Here is a 20,885-nt window from a genome sequence, read left to right on the forward strand (position 1 = left end):
GCTGTCTGTTTTTCCCACTGTGCGGTTATAATTTTCCTCTTATAACTAACAAGCAAACTGTAGGGAAACACTTTACACAAACTATGTAAACACCTTATTCCTCATGAAACTTCCTCCCTTAAAATTAGCACTCATTGATGACTCTTGATCAAACCAATTTTTACTCTGATGGTTGCAGAATTATTTTCTACTTCATCATTTCCCTTATATTTGTCAATCAGCAATTTCTCTTTTCCTACATTAATTTATTTAGCCTGACATTCCAAGTTCATCTTTAACTTTTCCTGTCCCAACCCTGGGATAGGACCTGGAATGAATCCAAGGACCCTGGTTCCTTTTAGTGGAAAAGGGTATTAAAAGATCTGGGTCTCTTGTTGATTGTTATTGGGTACATGTTTATTTCCAGGCACCTTTGTGTATAATGCTCTGTCATTTCAGAGCGATATTCCTTATAATGTTGATGCCAAGTTATTCAGACAGTCTTCCTTTCTAAAAGTACCTAATTAAGCAATAATTCCTGCACTTAAAGATTTGGTTATTGGTGATAATGGAAGATTTTAAATGGTCATGGGACTTCCTTGGTGGTCCAGTGGTTAAGAACCTGCCTCAAAAACAGGTTCAGTCACTGGTTCAGGAAGATTCCACATGTGTCAGAGCAACTAAGCCCATACACATCAACTCCTGATCCCACACGCCACAGCTGCTGAAGCCTGAGTGCCTAGAGCCTGTGCTCTGCAACAAAAGAAGCCACCACGATGAAAAGCCCGTCCACCACAACTTGAGAGTAGCCCCTGCTCGGTGCAACTAGAGAAAGTCCACTCATAGCAGTGAAGACCCAGCAGAGCCAAAGATAAATAAATAGATAGGTGACTAAATAAAAATTTATAAATAAATAAAATGGTCATAAATGTTTTGCATTTATATCCATCAAGAGATGGAGTATAACCACTCCTTGAAGCTGGGATAACCTGATAATTTGCCTTACCACCTAAATATGCCTGAGAGAGAGGGTGGGGAAGGAATAATGCTATGTGAATTACAAGCAAGTCTTCAAGGGAGCTTGAAGCTTCCACTCACACACTGGCTACCCTGAGATTGCCATGAAAGACCACAAAGAGAGAGAGGTTCAGCCGAGAGCACCAAACTCCCATCATGTGAGAAAAGGCAACTTGTATCATCCAGCCCCATGTGAGCTGCCAGTTGCCTATAGCTACCAGATCAACCCAGCCTGACCATCAGAAGAATCACCCCACTGAAAGTAGGTGTACTGCTTGAAGAAAAAAGCTTCTGAATATTTTCAAAAGCAGATTACAAGTGTTTCTCATATTTTCAAACTGTGTATTCATGTATAATATAATACAGGAAAGTACAGATTACAAGTATACAACTCTGTATTTTTACAAATTAAGCATACTTGAATACAGAAACACAACTTTACTAGCACCCAGATTGACCCCTTCTAGTTACTACTCCATGTCTCAAAGGTAATCACAATTCTGACCACAAACATAGATTAGTTTTGCCTGTATTCTACTTTTTTTAACCAAGAAAAAAATTCTAAACAAAAAAATCCATGTAAAACTTTATAGTCAGTCCTCGATGAATCTGGGGTTCTGCATTCATGGATTCAACCAGTGCTGGATCATATAGCACCATAATATGTATTATGAGGAAAAAAAAATCCTCATATAAATGGACTTACACAGTTCAACAATACCCTTGTGCTGTTCAAAGGTCAACTGCATAGACTGAGAAGCAATGGTCTACAGCTATACACAATAACTCATAATGCTGAAAGAAAAAAGTCAAAACGCAGAAGACTACATTCTGTATGATTCTTTTTATTAAAGTAGAATTCAGGCATTACTCTAGGAGGTGGACTGAAAACGATATTGCTGCAACTTAAATGGGACCTAATCAAGCTCAAAAGCTTTTGCACAGCAAAGGAAACCATAAACAGAATGAAAAGATAACCCACAGAATGGGAGAAAATATTTGGAAATGATGTGAGTGACAAGGGATTAGCTCCAAAATTTATAAGCAGCTCATGTGGCTTAATATCAAAACAAACAACCCAATCAAAAAATGGGCAAAAGACCTAAATAGACATTTCTCCAAAGAAGACATACAGATGGCCAAGAGGCACATGAAAAGATGTTCAACATCACTAATTATTAGAGAAATGCAAATCAAAACTACAATGAGATATCACCTCACATCAGTCAAATGGCCATCATTAAAAAAAATCCACAAACAAAAAATGCTGGAGAGGGTGTAGAGAGAAGAAAACCCTCCTACAGTGTTGGTTGGAATGTATATTGGTATAGTCACTATGGAGAACAGTACGGAGGTTCCTTAAAAAACTAAAAATACAGCTACATGTGATTCTACAATCCCACTCTTGGGTATATATCCTGGGGAAAACATGGTGCAAAAGGATATATGCACCCCAATGTTCACTGCAACACTGTTTACAATAGCCAAGACAGGGAAGCAACCTAAATGTCCATCAACAGAGGAATGGATAAAGAAGACGTGGTACACATATACAATGGAATATTACTCAGCTGTTAAAAGAATGAAATAATGCCATTTGCAGCAATTTGATGGACTTAGATATTGTCATACTAAGTGAGGTAAGTCAGACAGAGAAAGAAATGTCATATGATATAACTTATATGCAGAATCAAAAAAATGATACAAATGAACTTATTTACAAACAGACTCACAGACTTATAGAATGAATTTATGGGTACTGGAGGGAAACGTAGAGGGGGAAGGAAGGGATAGTTAGGAAGTTTGGGATCGACATGTACACACTGCTTTATTTGAAATGAATAACCAAGAAGAAAAAAATTAATTAGAATTTTTTCTTGGTAATTTATTTTAAATAAAGCAGTGCCTATAACCCCCTCATTATATAATATTCTGAACTAGTTACCTATTGCTGTGTAATACATTACTCCAAACTTGAAGGATTTAAAACAGCAAACATTTACCTATTAGAATAGTAAGAGAGAATTATTCTATCACCAATAAAATTCTGCAAATACAATCCTCTTAAAATCTTTATAGTTCTCCTGTGAATCTTATGGAGGTTAACTACATCACATGAAAGCCATATTCACAAATATTATCGAGATAAACCTTTTCTTCCTTGGGCTTCTTTGATCACTGAGAGTCCTATTGTTTAATGAAACCATTCTGAGGCACTGCCTTAGCTCTTTCTTTAACAGAAAATTTATGTTTATACCCTTGGCTTTATTTTCAGACAATAGTTTCTTGAGCATTCCTTAGATATGGTCTTTCCCTGAAAGCCTTTTTTTTTTTTTTTTGCGGCATTGGGTCTTGCTTGCTATATGTGGGCTTTCCCTAGTTGTGGCAAGCAGGAGGCTACTCTTCGTTTCCAGGTGCGGGCTTCTCATTGCGATGGCTTCTCTTGTGGAGCACCGGCTACAGGAACCCAGGCTTCAGTGGTTGTAGCCCATGGGCTCAGTAGTTGTGGTGCACTGGCTTAGCTGCTCCACAGCATGTGGACTCTTCCCAGACCAGGGATCAGACCCATGTCTCCTGCACTGGCTGGCCAATACTTATCCACTGCACCACCAAGAAAGTCCTGGAAGCCATTTTTTTAAATTCTAGCCTCACTGGTCCTTGGAGAGGCTAGGAAATTTCAAACCTAACAATCCCCAGGACTTTTTTTATTGGCATTCCTTTCTTTAGCTTATCTCATATATGTTCTACTAAAAGTGACAAGAAGAAACCTGAAGGCACCTTCAACATTCTGCTTGAAAATCTCAATGAGATCCCCAATTCATTAGATATATATGCATACATGCTAAGTCCCTTCAGTCATGTCTGACTCTTTGCGACCCCATGGACTATAGCCCACCAGGTTCTCTGTCCATGGGATTCTCCAGCAAGAATACTGGAGTGGGTTACCATGCCCTCCTCCAGGGGATCTTCCCAACCCAGGGATCGAACCTGCATCTCTTAACCTCTCCCGCCTCTGCAGGCAGGTTCTTTACCACTAGTGCCACATGGGAAGCTCCTCAATTTCCCTACTTTCCTCACTTTTCTTTATCAGCAGCTTTCTCAAAGGACATGAGCCTTCTACTAATGTGCTCTTCAATATCTTTCAGTCTTTCACTAACACTCCTAGGTTCCTTCCTGGTTCTACCCAAGACCCAGTTCCAAATCCATTCCCACATTTTTAGGTTTTTATTATGGCAGCACTTCATTTCTAGTATTTGGACAATCCTAGAAGCTAAAACCCACACTCAGGAGCTGACTATATATGTTGTTGTTTATTTTGCTTAACAGCTTTGGATATCATTCCGTATCAGTAGATATAGATTAATCCAGAGTCCCATTGTCTGATTGAATCATATTTAAAAATTTTAACTTTCTAATATTTAAGATTTAAATGATTAATATTTTATTTTTTGATTAATATTTTAATTGTTAATAGATTGGCCAACTGCTCTAAGCTGGGTCCATTAACACTCACAACAATGTATGGTAGTGACTATTTCCTCAAATACTTGATCACTTGTGTTAGCAAACTCTTTGACCTTTACTAAATTGCTAAACAAAAATCATTTCATTGTTACTCTAATTTGGATTTTATTTATTATGAATAGGGTCAAGTGTACATTCATTTGTTTGAAAAGCCATTTTTACTTTTTCCCTCAACTGTCTAATCACAATTTTTGCCCGTTTGGGGGTGACTGATAATTTTTTCTTATTGATGTTTTATAGCTCTTAAGAAAAACAGACCTTTATCTGTCTTACATGTTTCACATATTTTTTCACAGTTTGTCATTTCTCAAGTTTGTTTATAGAAATTTCTTCACCCAAGCTTTTTATATAGGCAAATCTATTAATATGTCCTTTTATCTTACTTAGAGATCTCTTCCCCACTCCAAGATCATAAAAAAGAACAAAACAAACTCCATGAATTATTTGACTACTCTTTGTGGTTACATTTTTAATAATAAGATATTTGATACATCTGGAATTTATTTTGGTGTAAAGAGGGTGAGAATCTCACTTTCTCTCCAGCCGATTAGTCATTTCTTTGTACACAGTTCATCCAATAATCCAACCTTCCCTCTCCCATGCCCCCACATTTTCATTATGTTTTACATTTCCTATTATATCTTTCTTCCCTATTAAATTGTGACATCTTTTATTAGATTCATGGGACCACAGGACTTAGGGCAGCAGCAAGAATCCAGCTACAGCTATGGTAGTACAGGTCTGCAGCTTGCACGCATAAGTACAACCAATCTAGGCACTGTGTGGGGTTTCTTCCCTTCCGCAAGTCTGCAACAAGGAGCAGTCAGAAGAAGCAGGCCCTTGAATTACTGAGTGTTTGCTACATCATTGAGTATTCGTTAGATAACTGGGGTATGCGGGGGCTGGAGGGCGGGAGAGGCGAGGCTAGGAGGGAGGCTGTCAACTTGTCTTTGTTAGCTAGGCAGTCTTTATTTTCCAGTCTTGTCTGGGTTCCTTTATCTCACCCTAAGTATCCAAATCTTCCTTGAAATGGGGTTACAGGGCGTCCCCACCCCATCACTTGCCAAACCCTTATCGCCTGTCCTGGCCTACAGTCTCGATGGAAAGACGGAAAATAGGAAGAGTGATTGGATCGCGGTGGGGCGGAGGAGACTGCCAGGGTTCGGAGGCAAAGGGCTGGCGGGGAGGGAGGAGGCGTGAAGAGGACCTCAGTGCTTCGCTGGCTTCGCGCCCCCGCAGTGTCCTCCGCGCCCACCAGAAGGCGCCCCAGCGCTCTCATTCTCGGCGCGTAGCCTGACGCTCCTCCGCAACCGGCACCCGAGCCGAGCCGCCGCGATCTGAAAAGCCGGGCGGCGGCCGGGACTCTCCCGGCCGGGCAAGTGGGACAGGGTCCCAGGGAACCCGGGATTTGTTTCTGGGATTGACGTGCGGCGGTTTCTCGACTCCGATCCCCCAACCCCGCAGGAAACGCCCAGAACCACCCCAGCGCGGTGGTCTACAAAGCCCGGAGAGTCCAAAGGCGGGCGGGGTCTTGCGCGCTCGGGAGGCAGGAGGACTCCCCCTCACTCTCAGATTCACGCCCGGCTCCCCAATCAGGCCGCCTCCAGCCCCATGAGGACTCTCAGGCCAGGGCTGAGAGCCTGGCACAGCCCTGACCGAAATCTTGCAGCGGCCTTAAAGCGTTAAGACAGGTCAGTGCTGGGGCGGGACGCGGGACTGAGCTGGAGGCGGGAGGAGGCGCGCGCATCGGTCCACCTTGTCGCCCCGCACGGCTTCGCGAGGCCACTCACGGGGTCACCTCCGCCGGGGCCACCCAGCAGCGCGGGCGTGATTCTGCATTTTTCACGACAGGCAAGGTGTGGCGCTGCCCTCTGCAGCCCACCCAGGCCAGGTGATGCTCGGACTGAGGGGGTGGGGGATGCGTGGGCCAAGGGAGGCGGCGGGCCCCGGAACATCCGCTATTCTAATAAAACGATGCTTTTTCTACTTACGAGCCGCCGCGTCGAAACCGCTACCTTTAAAGGTCTCTTGATTCGTCGAGATAACAGGCCTTGGGGGTGAAAGGAAAACGAGATGTGGGAGAGGGCGAGAAGAAAGGAGGCCAGGAGACCCGAGGCCCGGGGAGTGAGGGGAGGGGGACGAGGGTACCGATTCGCTATACAAATCCTGGCGCGCGAGATGCGGGAAGCCCCAGCCGGGTCGGCTGGAGTCTCCGGAACCGCGGGGGCCCAGAGTCTCAACTCACGCTTTCTCTCACCACCTTCTCACCCTCCCACTCCTTCGCCACCCAGGATGCGGCTGGGCCGCCGGGCCCTCGGTGTGCTCGTCCTGCTGCTCGCCTGCGCCTCGCTGGGGCTCCTGTACGCGAGCACCCGGGGCGCGCCGGGCCTCCGGGCACCTCTTGCGCTGTGGACCCCCCTACAGGGCAACCCCAGGCCGGAACTGCTAGGTCTTGCCCCTGAGCCCAGATACGCACACATCCCGGTCAGGCTCAAGGAGCAAGTGGTGGGGTGAGTGTAAGGAGTCGGGGTGACAGCATGGCACTCGCTGGGGGTAGTCTGGGAAGCTTCTGTTTCCTCCGCTGCTGAGCTCTGAAGCCTGGGCGCCCCAGAGTGGTTGTGGGGGGGGGGGGGGCGGGAGGGGGTGGTGAAGTAAGAGGTGGAGGGGGCTACTGAGTCTTGTGCTTCGGGAGTGGGGAAGGGAGGGTTGCAATCAGGGGAGGGCCCTGACTTTCTGAGTCCTGGTCATTCCCTGTGAAAGGAGTCCAGCTGGGGTCCTGATGGTGTGTAGGCAACTCTGAAACCTTAGCATTTGTCTGTTCTATATCTCTGTAAAATCCAGATGTAGAGGATGGGTCATCTCATGGGTGGTCCCTCCTCTGGGGGACTATTTGAAGAGCAGTGATTAAGGGGACAGATTTTGGATGAAGAGGGTTGAAAGGCGAAAGTGCGGGTGCTGTGTCAACCTTCCCTGGGATGAGTGAGCTGTATGGCAGGGCTCTGAGGACCCTTCCTCCCGGCTTCACAGGCTGCTGTCTGCAAACAATTGCAGTTGTGAGTCCAGTGAGGGACGCCTCCACCTCCCCTTCCAGAGGCAGGTCCAAGCCTTTGACTTCACCAAGGCCTTTGACCCTGAGGAGCTGAGCACTGTGTCTGCCTCGAGGGAGCAGGAGTTCCAGGCCTTCCTTTCAAGGTACCCAGTGGAAAGGAGGGTGTGACTCTGCCTGTGGAGAGCCGTGGGAGGCCTGGAGGGAGGGTGTGGTAGGAGGGAGAGCACGGCTCCCCTTGATTCCTCTTGTCCTCCCTCTCCTTCACTGCCAGGAGCCAGTCTGCTGCTGACCAGCTGCTCATCGCCCCTGCCAACTCCCCGCTACAGTACCCCCTGCAGGGTGTGGAGGTCCAGCCCCTCAGAAGTATCTTGGTACCAGGTGGGGAGGAGGGTCCAAGGCGGGGACCTAAACCACTGTGAGGGTGGCAGAGCCCAGGCTGGGTGAGAATGAATGAGGGAAGATTGGAATGCCAGGTGGGGGGCTTCTAATGAAAGGGAAACTGGAGGTCAGGGAGGGCTCATAAGGTGGGAGATGGAGACGGGGACAGAAGGGACTCTAGGATTGTGGGGAATTGCCGAAGACAACTGGAGAGGTTTGGGGAGAAGGGTGTGTTCTTGCTGACTGGCTGAAGTTAGATGGACAGGCAGGGCAGGCCACACAAGACCTACTGCTTTGATGGGAAGGAGTGAGAAATCAGTTACTCTGGGCTGTGCCCTGCAATGTGCCCTGCTGTGGCCTCAATAGGAGGGATGGGTGAAAAGTTCTGTGCTGTGTGAGGTGAAAGAGGGAGGAGAAAGGGAGGAATCCCAGGCTGTCTGTGATTCTGGTTCCCTCTCCTTGCTTCCAGGACTGGGCCTGCAAGCCACTTCTGGTCAGGAGGTATACCAGGTGAGAAGAAACAGGAGGGTGGGGAGGCCAGGTGGGCATTAATGATGCAGGGAGGGCAGCAAGGCTGCCAAAGGAGGGATGGAAGAAGCAGGGAGGCAAGAGGTGAGTAGGGGGCATCACCCTGCACTCGCCAATCCCCTCTCCCAGGTGAACCTGACTGCCTCCTTGGGCACCTGGGATGTAGCAGGGGAAGTAACTGGAGTGACTCTCACCGGAGAAGGGCAGCCAGATCTCACCCTCACCAGCCCAGGGCTGGACCAACTCAATCGGCAGCTGCAACTGGTCACTTATAGCAGCCGAAGCTACCAGGCAAATACAGCAGACACAGGTGCGAGGCCTGGGTGGATGTAGTAACAGGCTGGGTGAACATAGGAAGCCAGAAAGGAAGGAGCAAGCAAATGGCAGAGGGTGTGGGAGACACTCAGGCAATGGCCAGAGCTGCCCAGACACACAATGGGCATTTCAGCTGGGCCAGCAGGGCCAAGGAGGGAGAGAAGGGGCCTTTGTTCAACTGGGGCTGGAAGAGGCCAGAGGGAAACCCGAGCCTTGGGTGTGTCCCCCCTTCAGGCCAACCATGGTGGCCCCAGGAAGTGACCTGACCCAGGAACTAGAGGACTCAAGCTCTATTCCCAGCCCACCACTTACTAGAGGGCAGAGAGCTTTCTCTCCCAGAGCCCCCATTTCTCCTCTGGCAAAAGGGGTATAACAGCCCTCCTGCTTCTCTCCAAGGCTTCTTTACCAAACCTACTCCCACTGGGGGGCCTTTGCACTTGCTGTTCCCTCTGCCTAGAATGCGCTTCCCCTAGATTTTTGCATGGCTGGCTCCTTATCTTTTGGATCTCAGCTCAGATGGTTCCTCTTCACTCTCACAATACTTGTCTTATTTTCTATTCAATACTTATCTGTACCTGAATTTTCTTATTTACTTAACCTGGAACCAGAGGGACTAGGTTCCTACCCCAGCTTTCTTGCCTAAGAGTTGGGTAATTATGGAAAAGTTAATTTCTCTCTGCCTTCTTTTTCTGTAATAGGAATCTACTTAATAGGGCTTTTGTGAGGATTAAATGAGTTCATATAGTTAAAGTAATTTTACAAGTGCCTGGCACATAGTAAATGCTCAATAAAGGCTAGCTTTTAATGAAAACTTATCATCTTTCTCCCACCCATTAAAATGTAAGTTCCAGGGGGATACAAACCTTGCATTCTTATCTAACAGGGCCTAGAAAAGTGCAACACAGGGTAGGCACTTAAATACTGACTTACTGAAAAGAGAATGTTGGCCAAGCCCTAGGGGCCACATCTCATGTCTTTCTTCCCAGTCCGGTTCGCCACTGAGGGACACGAAGCTGCCTTCACCATCCGCATAAGACACCCACCCAACCCTCGGCTGTACCCACCTGGGTCTGTACCCCAGGGAGGTGAGACTGGTATGCTCAGGGGCATAGATCCAGCCTAACAGGAAGAAAGTTGGGAGAGGGTGGCCCTGGGAGGTGTCTTCCTTCTCCTCACTCGCCACTCTCCTCTGCACCTAACTCTGTCCCTCACTCCTAGCCCAGTACAACATCAGCGCTCTGGTCACCATTGCCACTAAGACCTTCCTTCGTTACAATCGGTTACGGGCACTCATCGCCAGCATCCGCCGCTTCTACCCAACGGTCACAGTGGTAATTGCCGATGACAGCGACAAGCCAGAGAGCATTAGAGGTCCCCACATCGAGCACTATCTCATGCCTTTTGGAAAGGTGCACAGCCACAGGGCACCGGGAGGGGGCATGCCCTCAGTCCGCAGTCTCCAGGGTAGTGAATCCAGCATGAGGATTTCTGAAATGTAAGCTCCACGGGAGCTGTCTTATTTGAGTTGCCTTCTTAGAATGGTGCTTAGCACCTAATGGGGGCTCAATAAATAGTTGATGAATGAATGAATGAACGCATGAATCAAACACATTACAAGACTCTCCCCCAGAACACCCACTCAGAGCCTCTGGCAGTAGGAAACTGCATGTTTTTTAAACCTAGCTCCCGGCCATTCCTAAGCACTTCCAAAGTTTGGAGAGGGGCACAGGCTGTTGGGCTTCCCAGGTATCTCACTGGTAAAGAATCTGCCGGTAGGAGATGCATGTTGGATCCCTGGGTAGGCAAGATCCCCTGGAGGAGGAAATGACAACCCACTCCAGTATTCTTGCCTGGGAAATCTCATGGACAGAGGAGCCTGGCCAACTGTACAGTCCATGGGGTCGCAGCGTCGGTCGCAGACTGAACACACACGCACAAACAGAGGCTGTTGAGAGGGGTCAGGAGTGCGGAGTAGGCGGCAGAGGGCTGCGTCCTATCTCGGTAGCATCGCCAACCGTACTTACCCTTTCCCAGGGCTGGTTCGCAGGCCGGAACCTGGCCATATCCCAAGTAACCACCAAGTACGTGCTGTGGGTGGACGATGACTTCGTCTTCACGGCGCGGACTCGACTAGAGAGGCTTGTGGACGTGTTGGAGCGGACGCCGCTGGACCTGGTAGGGGAGGGGCCGCGGGATGGAGGGTGGGAGGAGGGCTTCCGGCAGGCTAAGGCCAAGGCCGGGAGACCCGAGAGAAGCCAACCCGGGGACGGAAGCAGAGCCTGGGGCACTGTCTGGGTCCTGCAGGGGTGGGGCGGGAAAGGACCCAGCAGGGAAGCCAGCCTGGTGGGGAGAGGGAGCCCAGACCTAACCCCTTCCAGTGCGCGTCCGGCCTGCAGCCATCCTCCCGCCCCGGCAGGTGGGGGGCGCGGTGCGCGAAATCTCCGGCTTCGCCACCACCTACCGGCAGCTGCTGAGCGTGGAGCCTGGCGCGCCAGGCCGCGGGAACTGCCTCCGGCAGAAGCGCGGCTTCCACCACGAGCTCGTCGGCTTCCCGGGGTGCGTGGTCACCGACGGCGTGGTCAACTTCTTCCTGGCGCGCACTGACAAGGTGCGCGAGGTCGGCTTTGACCCGCGCCTCAGCCGCGTGGCGCACCTGGGTGAGTGGCGCCCCCTCCAGGCCGGGAAGGGACCCTTCGGGGCTCGGGACCAGGGACGGCAGGGTGGTGGGGCAGTAAGGAGCCTGGGGCCCTGGGTACTACTGACCGACCACCCCGCGGAGCCCACAGCTGCCACCGGGGTCCCTAGAGCAGTTCTACGAAGATTTATCAAGACCCGTGCCCCGGGCACAGAGAGAGCTCCAAACATCCCAGCTCCAAACATCATTTAAACCTCAGCGGCCAGTACAGCCACTGGGTCTGCCTTGAGCTTCCCCACCACTGTGACCTCGGCCTCTATCCTCCTCCCAACCGAATCTCCTGGTTCAGGCCACCTCGGAGCAGCCAAGTCCGCATTTATTGAATTTTTGGGTGTGTGAGTGTGTGTTGCAGGAGGGAGGAAGGGAAGGAATCAGTTTTCAAAGCACAAGGTAAGGATATTGACACATTTTATACAAGACTCAAAGGGTTGATTTACATGCCTAAGGTCCTTAGAGATGGAGTCTTTGCATATGCACCCACCATATCCCATATCTCAGTTCTCCTTTAGGGGCAGCGGTGCCTCTGAATCCTCAAGACCCTTCATTGTGTACTCCCCTTCCCTCTGCCCCCAGAATTCTTCCTGGATGGACTTGGTTCTCTTCAAGTGGGCTCCTGCTCAGACGTCGTTGTGGATCATGCATCCAAGTTGAAGTTGCCTTGGACCTCAAGGGATGCGAAGGCAGAGACTTATGCTCGGTACCGTTACCCGGGATCACTGGACGAGAGTCAGGTGGCCAAACATCGTCTGCTCTTCTTCAAACACCGGCTCCAGTGCATGACCTCAGAGTGATGGCCACTTGGGGCCTTTCAGTTGTCAGACTGGGCCTGCCTCCTTGTCCCTGCCAGGAATTCCTAGCAAACCCCACCAGCCAGTGACCACTCCACTGACTGTCCCAGTCTCCTTCAGAACTTGATCCCAAACAGGGGCTTGTCCTGGTGTCACTCCTCCTTTCTGCAAGTGCCCAGGGGCATGATGGAGCCATAACTTGTCCCACAGCCAGTGCCAAGTCCTCCCCCCAACCCCTTCCCCTAGGGCAGGAAGTGGGGGGTTGCTTTTCAAGTGCCAAAGAGCCCATAGGGGGACTCTAAAAACCTAAAGCAGAAATACTCTCCTCTCATCTCCTTGGTACTAAGGGGTTGGGGAAGCCCCCAGTATATAGTCCCAGGGCTGTGCCCGTATCTCTGGATCCAGGACTCTGTGCAGTGGCTGCAGCTTCACCCCCATGGAGAGAATGGAGTTGGAATGGGGGCTGGTGAACATACAGGGGAAAGCCGCTTTTAGTTGTGTCTTTGCAATGCTTTGGGAGTGGAGGAAGGGGCACCGAGGGTCCATGTGCAGACACCCAGACTGATTTCATGGACCCCAGAGGCTCTCAGCTTCATTTTATTAGTTATATGAAGTCAGGGGACTCAGGGGCCATGGCCCGCCTCACACATGTCTCGTTGGGGCCCTCCACACACCAAATGACCAGGTCAGACCCACACTGTGCAAGTCTTTGGACCACTGAGCTCCTGGAACAGGGAAGGGACGTGTCAGAAGTAGACTGGGTGCTCCCCTCCCTCACCCAGGATTTGGCAGTCCTCTCAGGGGCACACTGCCTGCTTTGGAACTTTAGTTCCTCAGTTCTTCACCCACAGCTGGGCCCAGTCTCTCTGGCTTAGTCTTATATTGACTAATCATTTCATCCCCATCCCTTTCCTGCATCTTCCTCCTAAGCCCCCTTGGAAAGCCCCTCTGCCAGGGTCTCAGTCACTGGCTCACACCTCCCCCCGCCGTGGGCCAGAGCCCCCCAGCCTCCACTCCCGCCGCTGCCGCCGCCTCACCAGCCTCTCCAGGGCATGCGCAGCTGCGTCCTGGACACTCACAAACAGCTGCTCTGGGGTCACTCTGTCCAGGAGTCCTGCCTGGGTCAGCGTCCCCAGCACCGAGGCTGTGTGGAGAGGCGATCAGGTCCTCAGGTCCTACATCCACACGGTGTCCTCTTCCCTCCCCACCAAGTGTCCAGTCACTCCCCCATCTCCAGACCCCTCCATCCTGCATATCTCACCATTACACTGAGCCAGGAGAAGGTGGATCCCAGCGTCTCGGCATCGACTGGCCAGCTGCGGGGGTGGAGGGGAGGGGAAGGAGTTAAGTCCTACATCAGAGGGTGTTCATGAAACCACAAGGGGACTTCCTCCTTAGCCCTCTCCCTCACCTGAACCACTTCTCTGGCCCCTGCAGCATCTGCAAAGGTGACACCACTGCAGTCTAGGACCACCACCCTGACAGGCTCGGCAGCTAGGATGGGAGAAGGCAGGAGGACTCAGATGCCTCCGTGGGTGGTGCCCAAATCTCCCCCCTTATCCTCCCACCTCACCTGCATCAGGTGGGCCATCTGTCTTTGGAGCCTCCTGTGAGTAGAGAAGGGGAGTCACCACCTCTGAGATGTGAGCACAAACATGCACCCAGTGAGCCCAAGAATCGCCCTTGGAACACCCACCTGTCTCCCAGCCCCAAAGAAGCCACACTTCCTCCCTTTGACCAGGTCCCTCACCTTGCTTCCTTCTCCAAGCCCCAGATGCCACTCCAGGACGCGGCGAAACTGCCCTCGGGTCCCAAAGTAAAGCGGTGCTGGATAGCTTAGGATGCAGAGCCCCGGGACCTGGAGGAGCTAAGGGGTCAGAGGGTCAGGGAACCATCCAAGTCTAACCTTCCCTTCCTTCTTTGGCTGTAGCCCACCCACCTTGTGGCTCTCTCTGAGTGGCCGGTAGAGCTCTGTCCCCTCAGCCAGTCCAAGTGCCAGGCACTGTACCCTGCGCAGGAAGCTGGGGTCAATTTCCCAGCCTGATCTGGCTGGAGAGTCACCCCAAGCACTCTGTTCTCTCCCGTCCTCTCATGTTGACTCCCCTCATCTCTGCTCCCACCTCTGGGTGCGGCAGACCACAGTCATCATGGAGAAGACCACACCTACGGCCAGGCCCAGGTCCACACTCAGGGTCACAACAGCCACCCATGTGACCGTCCACACAGCCTGCAGGACATGGATGGGAGTGAAACGCCCAGAAGAAATGCCAGGCCCTCACTGCCAGGGAAGGCGGGTCCAGGGGCAGTGACAGCCAGGGCAAATGATGGGGAGGGAGGGCTCAGGAGAAAGTAGAAAGAATGACAGAAGGAAGGGATGAGGTTGACCTAATAGGGGATACACACCAAGGGTAAGGACCTCACACCTTGAACCACCTGGGGAGTTACAAATACTCAGGTCTGAAGAGGTTCAAGCTTTACCCTTCACCTTGTCTCTGAGTAAAGGGATTAGGAGGTATACAAGTTGAAGGTGGGTAGGCTGCAGAACTCAGAACTGGGACAGTTAACTTTGATCAAGGGCAGAGGCCGGGGATGCTAGGAAGGTGGGAGGGGGCATCTGAGAGCAATGCTGCCATTTCTCACAAAGTCCACGCGGCTGATGCGCCATAGTTGAGGGAGTTCTCGCATCTGGAAGAACATCTGGCGCATGCTGGAGATGTTGATGCAGGCCAAGACAGCCTTAGGGCAGAGGAGGCAGGCTGACCACCCCCGTGTGTGGGGAGGTAGCCGCCCCTCCCAGCCATCCCTCTGCCTCCTCTGCTGCTTACCTTGGGCAGATAGTAGAAGAGGGGCCCCAGCCACAGGAGCACAGACAGGACAACCATGCAGGAGAAGAGGCCTGCCAGCTGTAGGGCAGGAGGGACAGAAGCAAAGAAGGGAGGGAACCTCACCCACCCCTACTGGGAGATGGTCTCCTGCCTCTGTGTCAGCCTTCTTGGAAGTCTCCCTCCTCCCAAAATCCCCTTCCACACTGCTGCTCCTCACTCCTTAACCCCTTCTTGACATTGTGGTGCTCACTTTTTCCCTCGCCCAATTAAATACCTGTCATTTGTTGGTTTCCCCCAAGATATAGTTCAACATCTCTATTTTTGCAGCCTACCTCCATTTTAAAAGCCACTGTTGGATGACCCTAAAAAGCAGGCTAACCACATGCTTAGGACACCAACAAATACAGGAAACCAAAAATATCAGGGATAGACTTTAATATGTGACATTTCTTTGAAAAAGAATATGTCCTCACAAGGAAAAAGTCCAGAATTTTGTTTCTTAAATTTATTTTCCAGGTTAGTATTGTCCTTATTTTGAACTACATATAGGACACCATGCCCTTTCTCAGTGCTTAGAATCTACAGAGGTCTTAATGGACCTTTCTTCTCTATGTTCTTCCCAGATAATCCCACTCCCCACTCACCTTCCCTCACAGATTCCCATTGTTCTCTACAGGACTGCCACCTGGGTATCTTCCAATCTTCCACCTGTTCCACCACCACCCAACATGGATGTCCCTCCCTCCTTCTCCTCGCCCAAGAACATGGCTCTTACCTGTGTGTTCCCACCAGCATCCACTAGTAGGCTGGTCGTAGCCAACGTGGCAGAGTTGGGAAAGCAAGAGAAGAGGGAGGAGACGAGGTTGGAGACACCATGTGCCAGGAGCTCCTGAAAGGATGCGGTGAGATGAAGAGGAGAGATACGAAGGCGTGGCTAGGAGAGGGAAATCACTTTAGGGGGCAGTCTGTCTCCTGAATGAGGCTGGGGTCCTCACTCAAAGTCACACCTGGTTGGAGTCAATAGTGTAGCTGTACTTGTCTGCATAGATGGAGGCCAGGGAGGCAGATACGGCAAAGGTAACCAGCGCCATGGGCAATGAGTCGGCCAGAATCCTAGGCAGCTCAGCCAGGCTGGGGAGGAGAGGTTGGGGAAATCTGCAGAAAGAGAGGCATCTACGGTGAGGGTGGGTTGGGAATAATAAGGATATGAGGAAGAGAGAGGAAATAGTACAGGGCAGGGCAGGAGGAGGAGTTGGGTGGGAGAGTTGTGAGAAAAGAAAACAAGTGCTTTTTCACTCTCTCTTACCCTCCAGGCAGCAACCCAACTATCTGAACATTGTATCTTGTGTCCAGGGAAGAGGTGAAACAGAGCACAGAGGCCAGAAGCACCTGGGAAAGAGAGTAAATTAGAGCATGGGTGGAGATGGCCCCCAGCAGAGGCTAGAAGGGGCTCAATATGAGAGGACTGTAACTCAGGATTAGGGGTTGCAGAAGCCCAGCAACTGAGGGAGCTGGGGTGTGTTTGGGATGGGTGCCTGACAACTGATTTAGAGTGGAGAGGGAATACCCTGGTTCTCCAACGGTTAGGACTCTGTTCTCTAAGGAGTCGGTTCAGTCCCTGGTGTCCAGGAACTAAGATCCTGCAAGCCGCGCAGCGGTTCAAAAAAAAAAGGTAAGGTAGAATGAAAGAGAAATGATGTGTGCCTGGAACTATGGAGAGAGATGGACCAGAGGAAGTGAGAGGGGACTGCTATGAGAGATGGTGGATATCGAGAGGTAGAACCGAGCCATTCTAAGCAGGGAAGCTGGGTTACATCTAGGGATATACGGGGTATCTGTGGGATATGAATGGAATGCTGTTTAACTGAGGAGAGAGAGAAATGTAGGTGGACGCCAGAAGGGAAATGAGCCTTGAGTTACAGTGAAAGCCCGGGTGAGAGAGAAAAGGGAGTGGAGGCGCCGTGGCCAGAGACACCGCAAGGGGGCGCTGTAAGAAGAAAGAAGACTCAGGTTTTGTGAGAGAAAGGCGAACCCGTGGGTGGGAGATTCCCGAGGGTCAAAGCGCTCTGACAAGGCGCCTGGCAAAGCACACGTGTGAGCAGGACCTCTCGTGTGTGACCTCTCCGCGCTCCACGAGGGGGCGGCAGCGGGCACTTCCTACAGGGCAAGCAGGGTCTGCGTGGTGCAGGGGGCTGGCACCCGGGAGCCATCCTCACCATGGCGATTTCCCCCGGGATGGGGGTGGGTAGCCTGTCTCTGAATCTCACGTTCAGTTCCTTGACCGGCACGAGCAGCGCCAGGCTAAGTGCCGAGATGGTCAGTTCTGCGGGACTGCTCCTGGGCAGCGCCGTCAACACAGCAGCCAACGTCTGTGGGCAGGGCAGTGAGCAGAGGGGCCTGGGGCCAGGGTCGACTGCCGGCAGTCGGATCCCCAGACTGAGGCGAGGCCTTCTCTCCCGGCTCCCAGTAGGGCTTCCACCTCCTCGGCGACCCTCACTGCCCCACCACCACCACACACTGTCCCTCCACTGGCCCTCCTTCCTTCCTTTGCGGGTTTCCCTCTTCCCGGGATCACTGGAAGCCTCCTCGCTGTTCTCCCACCCCCACCTTGAAAAGAGCGAAGCAGCCAATCTGACGTGGGAGGGGCACCCCCAAAAGGCTAGGCAGCTGGGACACGAGCACGTGCAGGGCGGCCCCACTGGTCAGCGCTTTGACTACAGGCTCCGACAAGAAGGTGGCCAGGACGCCCAGCTGCAGGGCAAACATCCCCAGCTGCAGAGGAGAAGATGCCCGGATCACCACAGGAGAAGAGCAGACCAGTCCCGGCACAGGGCCGCCGGCTTCTCCGTGCACCTCTTCTGCCTAGACCGCCGCTGGACACTTGTCCCTCCCTCTCCCCCGGCGACCCCGCCCAGCATGGACTCCTCCAGTCCTTGCCCCCTCCACCCCCCTTTCCGTCCTCCCTCACCATCAGGGCCCCGCTCCCGAAGGCCACTGCCGCAGCCGCACCAACCCGCTGAGCATCCAACTGTTCCCTCTCAGTTCCGCTCAGGTTCCCCGAGAGGGGTTCCGGCACCAGCCGCTCCACGGCCGAGCCGGTCATGAGGCTGAGGACAGCGAAAGTTCCTAGGGCCAGGGGAGAAACGCACAGATCACCAGATGTGCCGGCCTGGGGCGAGGTGACCGCCCAGGCTCGGGGCACTCTGCCAGAAAGGCTGCTGTCAGACCACCTCTGCTAGAAAGCTGGCTGCTCAGGTGAAGGCTGCGGGGCCAAGATCCCTGCCCTGCCCCTCCTGCGGATGCCCTGCGGACTACGCCCTCCTCTGGGTGACAGTGCATCTCTTCTCCCCTCTTTCAAGTCATAGAGACGTTCTTTTAAACCAGATTTCATGGAGAGGAAAAGTCTGAGTAAACTCCTGCCTCTCTGCACCCCCTCAAACCCCCAGTAGGCACTGCCTAGGTCAGAGGCTCAGGGCAGTCCAGCAGGGGATGGTGGAAAGGAAGATGAGGGACTGAAGAGGGGAGTAAGAGTGAGGGAGCTTATAAGAAGGGAAGCCTCAACCCCCTGTCCATTTCACCCTACAGAGAGGGAAAGGAGTCTGTGGGTCACTCACCAGTAGACAGGTGTCTCCCAGTACCCAACAAGGTGTAGATGAGGACGGGAAAGAAAGAAGTGTAGAGTCCGAACACTGGGGGCACAGAGGTCAGGAGAGCAAAAGCCATGCCTGGGGGCATAGTGGAACGAAAGGTCTTTGGTATGTGGGTGAGGGGCTGGGGGCTGGGGGCTGGGGGCTGGGGGCCCACCCTCCAGGACCGCTCTTCCCCTCCCACACTCTTGGAGGCTGGCACAGACATGTTAAATCACACCACAGGAGGGAACTGAGGGGTTAACAGGCCTCCGTGGGTGGGAGGTCATGGGGCGGTCAAGGTCAGAGATCCCTGTCCGCGGTGTCCTGGGTGGGGGCAGGCGTTCAAGCCGAGAGGTCTCTCCAGTTCCCTGAGCGGGACAGTGGCCAAGACTTCGCGCAGGATTGCACAGGTGAGGGGAGCTGGGGGTGGGGATCTGATGGAGCTCCACTGTCCTTACCCAGAACTCGGTCTCGGGTCCCTGTCGCCGAGCCCGCAGCCACACTAGCCCACCCACTTCGCTTCCGGTTTCCAGGCCCTGTGCCCACCCGAAGCCCCCTAGAGCTTGGGCCCCTGCCAGGCAGTTCTTGGGGCTGCTCACCCTGGGGCACGTGCACGATGCCCACGGTCAGTCCGGCCACCGCGTCCCCAAGCAGCCAGGCCCGCCAGCGATAGTGGGGCAGCCAGCGCAGCGGAGGCAGCCGCGCCAGGAGCAGGCGCCACGCCCCCGGTCCAGAGCAGGCACTGGCTCGCCGCCGCCACAGCCGGGACCAGCGCGGCTCCGCGAGCAGCTCGGGCTCCTGCTCCGCGTCTCCGAAGAGCTGCTGGAACCGGGTCTCGGTGAGAGGTTCCCTGAACTTGGCGCCCAGGGGGCACTTAAGGTCGGAGGCCTCTCCCGGACCTGGGCAGGTCCTGGCGCCCGGTAGCCCACTCATTTCGCCCTTGGCCACCTCCAACTCCGCCCAGCCTTAAATACCCCTTGGCCCGCCGCCGGCCCCGCGGCCCGCCTCCTTGGAGCAGAGTCCAATCCCGTCCTGGAGGGAGCCCTCTCTTGGGGACCTTCTACAGTCAGGAGACAGCTGCGCCTTGGGGAGGGGGCGTCTCTGTGTTAGGCGTTTCCCTCAGACATCCTTGCCGCGATGGCTGGCTCTGGAGCCTGCTGTGGAGGAACCAGAGAGATGGGCCAGAAAACAAACGCACCCAAACACCCAATACCCACCAACACTCTTAGGTCTTTTGACTCCTGCTTCTCACTCCCGGCGGTTTCTTTCCGCATTAGCACCTGGGACACAGACAGATGCTGACTCCTCTGGGGTTGCTGGTCATCCTCAAGGCTGCTGCATGGCCCACAAGAAAGTTCAGCGGTGTTCCAACCTCCCTTTCTCCCCACAGACCCTAATTCTCACGGGGCAGAGCTTCTCACCAGAAAATATAAGGGGCTCCACTGGCCTCAGCTGTTTCACAGACCACCTAGATGGAAAGCAGCTACATGCATTGGATAGGGACCACCAGAGGGACTCCCACCCCACACCTCTGCTGGGAGTGGCTGGGCCCCAATTACCAATTCAGGGCCTCAGGGGGGAATACTGAACAGATAGCAAATTTTTATTTTATTGCTCAGAAGGCAAAAACACTGAAGCACTATTTATTGCATTCCAGTGCTATTCACAAAGTAGGCAGTCAACGATACGTATGTGGTTAAATTAAGTACGAAAGGGTCACCCACCCATGTCATGTACCCCTGAGGTCCCTGAAGAGATACAAAGCTTCTGAGCTCCAAAATCCTGCTAGTTGCCCCATCCCCTCCTCCATTCACAAGAATTCTTAGCACCCCTCCCAATCACCCTCTGGTCCCTAGTCCCTGACCCCAAAGCCCTGGGTGTGGGGTACAGTGAGGGTGGGTCTCCCCTCTTCAATTCCTCCTATTGTTCCCCAGAAGTCTTATCTGGGCTGTACGTCCTGTCCCCCCCTTAAAGGTCCCTCCCCCCATTGTGGCCAGAGAGACCTCAGGCCCACAGGGAGGCTCCAGCTCCTCCTCAGCCTCCCACCCCAGCAGCCTATTGTCTGCTGAGGAAGCTCAAGTACACGTGACTGGGCCCAGGGGACGAATGGACACAGTGGACACACCGATGACCAAGGACCCAGGCAGGACAGGGCAT

The 20,885-nt window shown here is 52.7% G+C and overlaps 2 protein-coding genes across 2 annotated transcripts; one reads left to right on the forward strand and one right to left on the reverse strand.

The window, feature by feature from the left end:
- The first annotated feature begins 6,813 nt into the window (after positions 1-6,813).
- B4GALNT1 (beta-1,4-N-acetyl-galactosaminyltransferase 1) lies at positions 6,814-12,345 on the forward strand. The gene is made up of 10 exons (XM_052639712.1): positions 6,814-7,031; positions 7,549-7,713; positions 7,842-7,948; positions 8,418-8,458; positions 8,606-8,786; positions 9,778-9,876; positions 10,010-10,200; positions 10,826-10,966; positions 11,208-11,448; positions 12,060-12,345. The coding sequence occupies exons 1-10, from the start codon at positions 6,814-6,816 to the stop codon at positions 12,275-12,277; spliced, it is 1,602 nt and encodes a 533-aa protein (XP_052495672.1). The 3' UTR covers positions 12,278-12,345.
- LOC128047490 (solute carrier family 26 member 10-like) lies at positions 12,319-19,661 on the reverse strand. Its single transcript, XM_052639710.1, has 18 exons — positions 19,328-19,661; positions 18,714-18,824; positions 18,068-18,225; positions 17,707-17,871; positions 17,316-17,468; positions 16,406-16,488; positions 16,107-16,254; positions 15,875-15,988; positions 15,100-15,177; positions 14,915-15,010; positions 14,395-14,501; positions 14,214-14,283; positions 14,025-14,141; positions 13,848-13,881; positions 13,686-13,768; positions 13,536-13,590; positions 13,312-13,418; positions 12,319-12,999 (listed from the first exon to the last, which is right to left on the reverse strand). Exons 1-18 carry the CDS (start codon positions 19,659-19,661, stop codon positions 12,961-12,963), a joined length of 2,052 nt encoding a protein of 683 aa, XP_052495670.1. The 3' UTR covers positions 12,319-12,960.
- Between the last annotated feature and the right edge of the window lie 1,224 nt (positions 19,662-20,885).

The sequence above is a fragment of the Budorcas taxicolor genome, chromosome 5, assembly GCF_023091745.1.
Source record: "Budorcas taxicolor isolate Tak-1 chromosome 5, Takin1.1, whole genome shotgun sequence".
Taxonomy (NCBI): domain Eukaryota; kingdom Metazoa; phylum Chordata; class Mammalia; order Artiodactyla; family Bovidae; genus Budorcas; species Budorcas taxicolor.